This window comes from Phyllostomus hastatus, unplaced genomic scaffold, assembly GCF_019186645.2.
Source record: "Phyllostomus hastatus isolate PE091 unplaced genomic scaffold, TTU_PhHast_1.1 phas_contig_133, whole genome shotgun sequence".
Taxonomy (NCBI): domain Eukaryota; kingdom Metazoa; phylum Chordata; class Mammalia; order Chiroptera; family Phyllostomidae; genus Phyllostomus; species Phyllostomus hastatus.
Window position 1 is genome coordinate 1,853,890 of NW_025333577.1, and position 5,192 is coordinate 1,859,081.

Genomic DNA, 5,192 nt, shown 5'->3' on the forward strand with positions numbered 1-5,192 from the left:
CCCATTTGCCTATTGTTGTGGGCAGACATAGTATCAATGGGAATACAGGAGAGAGTGACACCGATGGCACCAAAGCCTGGTATCTTCTCTGAGATAGAGTCCAGGGAGCAGATGGATGTGGAGGGTTGAGGTATAGGACAGACTTGGAATTCTAGGAGAGAGGCTGATCATGGAATGAACTCTTCCCATTCTGACAGGGTATGAACTTTGCAGACGTGGTCATTGCCTTCTCCCAAGAGGAGTGGGGGCTCCTTGATGAGGCTCAGAGACTTCTGCACTGTGATGTGATGCTGGAAATCTTTGCCCTTGTAGCATCTGTGGGCAAGACCTTCATATCTCTCCTCATGTCCTGAGGTGATGTCCTGCTTCCATATTTTCTCCAGAGGTAGGTCTGTCTTTCTCACAGCCAGACCTCGGGCTCTGCTAATTTACCCCACTTTCATGTCACCTGTGCTGTGGCTGCCAGTGCTGAGCTGTGTGGAGTGTCCTGAGCCATGAATTCCCCAAGCAGTTCTAACACCTATTTCCTCAAAAAGAGCAGGGAACTGTCTGGGAGTCAGGAGTCTTTTTGTTTTTGTTTTTTTGAGGTTTTATTTATTTATTTTAGAGAGAGGGGAAGGTAGGTAGAAAGAGAGGTAGAGAAACATTTACCTGTTGCCTCTCAATATGCTCTGACCAGGGACTGAACCCACATTGCAGGCATGTGCCCTGACCAAGATTCAAATCAGCGATCCGTTGTCTTGTAGGAAGATGGCCAATCAACTGAGCCATACAAGTCAGGGCTGGGAGTCAGGAGTTTTACAAACTGCTTAGTGTATCCCAACTTACCAGTCTGCTACCTGGCAGGGTGACTGTATTTAGATCCGTGGCCTCCAGTTCTGCCCATATCATCTGACTAACAGTTCCGTGTGACTGTCTGTGCTGGGTCATGGTCATACTTTCAAGAACTGTGACTGTCCTTGTAAGATCCTCCTTCAGTTGTTGTTTTCAATATTGTCCCCTGTGAGTACTACTATATGCTGGGTCTCTGGGCCAGTACTGGCTTAGTACTGGCTGCTACCCACTGTTGTCTTTCATTAATACTGGGATCATTCAGTCTTGGAGCACAGAAGAGGGTGCAGGGAGAACCCTGGTTTTGTCACAGGGTGGACATGAATAGATGGTGTCGCAGGAGGCCTGGCCCTGCTGAGTGTCACTGGTGGACGTCAGGACATAAGGGATGTGTCCAGATCATACCAGGAACCTCCCTCATGTCCAATATTGTTTTAGTGCAAGTGCCATTGGCTACACCTCATTTTTACCTGTCCTTTTCCATATGTGACACCTTGCTGACTTGTCATTTCATCTGTGACTTCCTGGATCCTGGCTACCTGCATATTTGTGGCCTCTGTTTTACTAGTTCCTCTGCATGGCTCCCTCTGCAGTATTCCCCAACATTGACCTGTGCAAGTATTATGAAGTGCACACACTTTCGTAAGTAATTTTTGGACTACAGCTACACATTTGTTTAATTATAGTGGGAAACAAATATAACCAATGTTCTGTATAGCTTGCCCATGTCACCAGTAGGCAAGCCTTGCTGAATGCTGTTAGCAGAAGATGAGTTTGAGATACTTCTCCTCTTCCATGTGGGGCCTGCTGTTTTCCGTCCATTCTCTGTTGAGGTTTTTTTCTACTGTGTGAATTTTAGAGGCCCAGTACTGTATAGCAGCCTTTTATTCAACTTGCTTCCAGGTCTCTTGTCTTGAGACAATCTTATGAAACCATCGTATTATGTCCAAAACTCTTTAGTAATGGAACTTGTTCCTTCCACCAATGTCAACATCCATTTCCTCAGCATTTCTCATTTTTCAGGTTGTTGGCATAAAATAGAAGATGAGGGGGCCCCCTCTGAGCAGAGAGTATCTGTAGGAGCAGAGTCACAGGTGGAGGCTTCTAAGCAGGTCCAGCAACCCTGAAGACCCATCCCTGTGAGCAGTGTGTCTCAGCCTTGAAAGCTATTTTGCACCTGACTGAGTTCCAAGCAGCATACCTTGAGCAGAAAGCATTCTTCAGTGGCACATATGTGAGAGGCTTCTGTTTCAGTGCAAACCATCACCAGCAACAGAGGCCTGCCAGTGGGGAGAAGCTCTGGAAAGGAGATATGGACAGGGCCTCCCTTGTGGCCAGGTGCAGCTTTTACATATCAGGGGCACCTTTTACCAGTGAGAAGGTTGGGGAGGACTTCCCAGCCATTTCAGGCCTTCTCCAGCACCAGGTCACTCCTAACAGTGAAGAGCCACACAGTGGTGGTGAAACTGGGGAGGCCTTTCACAGTGGAAAAAGTTATCACTTGTTGGGTGAATGTGAAAAAGCTGCCAGCCACAACCACAGAGTCATTCAACATCAGGGTATCTGCTCTGGAGAAGGTCTTTATGAGTGTAGGAAATGTGGGAAAGCATTTGGACAGATCGTTAACCTCATTCAACATAGGAGAGTTCACACTGGAGAAAAGCCATATGAGTGCAGTGTTTGTGGGAAATGCTTTAACCGCAACTTTTTCCTTCTTCGACATCAGAGTGTTCACACTGGAGAAAAGCTGTGTAAGTGTAGTATTTATGGAAAGTCCTTCAGCCAAAGCTCTGCCCTCATTCACCACCAGATAGTTCACACAGGAGAAAAGCCGTATACGTGTAGTGATTGTGGAAAATGCTTTGGCTACAGGTATGTACTCATTCAACACCAGAGAATTCACACAGGAGAAAAGCCATATGAGTGCAGTGATTGTGGTAAGTTTTTCAGACAAAGCTCTAGCCTCATTCAATACCAGCGAGTTCACAGTGGTGAGAGGCCTTATGAATGCAGTGAATGTGGGAAACACTTTATCCACAAAGTGTTGGATAACACTGCATCTGACCTCATTGAACACCAGAGAGTTCACTCTGGAACTGGACCTTATGAGTGTAATGAATGTGGGAGATCTTTTTCCTGCAAATCTAGCCTTCTTAGGCACCAGAGAGTTCACTGTGGAGAAAAGCCTTAAATGTATTGGGGGTATTTTATTTCCTCATTCCATATAGTGTGAGTCTCTTTTAGAGCCATTTACTTGATTTTATGTCTTTCAGTGGAATATACACTGTGCTAGATTCCTTACAAATTTTAGGTACAAGCAAGGCTTTAAGGAGCTGGGTTGTACTTTCTAACCTGCCCAGAGATATTACCTAATTGATGTCACTGCTAGTTTTTGTGACTGAAGCCATTTCACCTCTACCACCTGGCTCACCTGCACAATGTTCCTCAGTCACAACCTCAGCGTGCTCAGGGTAGCTGACCTTTGTTCTCCCTTTTCCTTGAGGAAATTTAAGAATATTCTCAGCTTTGACCAGGATCCTCATTCCTTTTCCTGTGACCAGGGAATGGGCCTGATTCAGTGTGTGTTTCAAGGAACCATTCTCAGGTAAAAATGACTACTTCTTTCAGGGACTATGTTGTTCTTATATTATGCTGTGACAAATTTTTTTCTGGACCTCATTCACCAACATGCAAAATGCTTGCTGTACCCTGCTGTGATGCATGACCTTTTGTGAAGATTTGTTTGTCTTGTACCTTTAATTTTCGTGGTTCTATTCACTGTGTGGGATGATTTGAAAACAGAATTGTGAACTGTCAGCATGCAGTGGTTAACAGATTTTGGTGGGGATTCCAAACTTTGTGTTTTAGAAGGGACAGAATGATGACAGAAAAATCACTCTTTGTCCAATATTGGCTTATTTTATGTTGCTGCCCAAGCCGTTGAAAGAAAGACTGTATAACTTTGTGGTCCTGATTTGCATCCTGGTGCCCTGATGTGTAAGGAGGTCAAAGGTCACATTGAAGAGAAGGCATTTGTTGTGTCTCTGTGAGCAATATAAATTATATTCCCTTGTTTACAGTATATATTGCATAATAATTGCTGTCACTGAAGCAAGGCTCTTTCTCCCAGGACATGAAAGAGATGGTAGAGTTTATATACAGTTGCCAATCTAATTTTCTAAGAAAAAAGGGATTTCTAGGTTGTTATTTAGAATCACTTTTTAAAGCTTTATTCAGGTGTATTAATAATTGAAAGCAACAAAGTGCACTTCTCTAATTTGTACTATTTGGTGAACTTTGTTACTTTATCTTATCTTTATTTCACACCCAAGGATATGTTTATTGGTTAAGAGAGAGAGAAAGAGAGAAGCATGGATGTGAGAGAGAAATATCAATCAGTCACCTGTTGTATATGCCCTGATTGGGGACCAAACCCATCACCCAGGCATGTGCACTGACCGGGAATCAAACCACCAACCTTTTGGTGTATGGGATTTTGCACAACCAACTGAGCCTCACCAGCCAGGGCTAGATTGTGAGGATTTCGATAGCCTGAATACACAAAAATATTTTAAAAATATAAAAATATTACTGCTACATTTTATTAGTAATATAAAGCGGGATACAAAATAGAGGGTCTGGCAGAAGTAATGCCTGCTTCAATGTGGCTGGTAGGGTAATAATATGGGTTTGATAATTTATAGTTTTAATTTGAACATTTTACCTAAAATGTCATAGGGTGTGCTTTAGTGTGATACTGTTGTTACAGAATTACATGCTTATGATTTTGTAATAAAAGGGGGCATTATTTGTGCCAAATCTTGTATATTTGTAGTGTTTTCATTAGGTATCTTTTACATCTATTCACCTATATGTACCACTTACCCCTCTATTCTCTGAAAAATTGTTCTTTGTGGTGTTAATGTTTTATGTACTTGGTTCTATATTTCTTGTGTAATTTTAAATCCTGAGTTGCCTCTGAGTAATCCAGATGTCTACCATACACACACTTGTATAACTATACTTGTTGCTACTGAGATTACAAAGTAGACTTCTCTAACTTCCAACTGTCAAATAAGTCAAGCAATAATATTTCACAGTTACAACTTTAGCAGTTCACAATTTTAGTATCTCGGGGGGGGGGTGTTTGTTGTTGTTTTTAATTGTAAACTTTCACCCTGGATGTGTAGCTCAGTTGGACTGAGCATTCTTTTGATTAGCCAACATTGTGGGTTTGATCTCAGTCAAGGACATACAAGAATCAACCAAGGAATGCATCAATGTGTGGAACAACAAATTGCTGTAGTTCTCTCTCCATTCCTCTCTCTTTAAAATTAATAAGTAAAACAAAAACAAAAACG

General features: G+C 42.5%; 1 protein-coding gene across 1 annotated transcript; it reads left to right on the forward strand.

The window, feature by feature from the left end:
* The first annotated feature begins 2,143 nt into the window (after window positions 1-2,143).
* On the forward strand, window positions 2,144-3,022 carry LOC123825990 (zinc finger protein 530-like). Its single transcript, XM_045849645.1, has one exon. It carries the CDS (start codon window positions 2,144-2,146, stop codon window positions 3,020-3,022), a length of 879 nt encoding a protein of 292 aa, XP_045705601.1.
* Window positions 3,023-5,192: the final 2,170 nt, after the last annotated feature.

Coding starts and splice junctions, on each gene's coding strand:
- LOC123825990 (XM_045849645.1), top strand. CDS start 2,144: ATGGACAGGGCCTCCCTTGTGGCCAGGTGCAGCTTTTACATATCAGGG.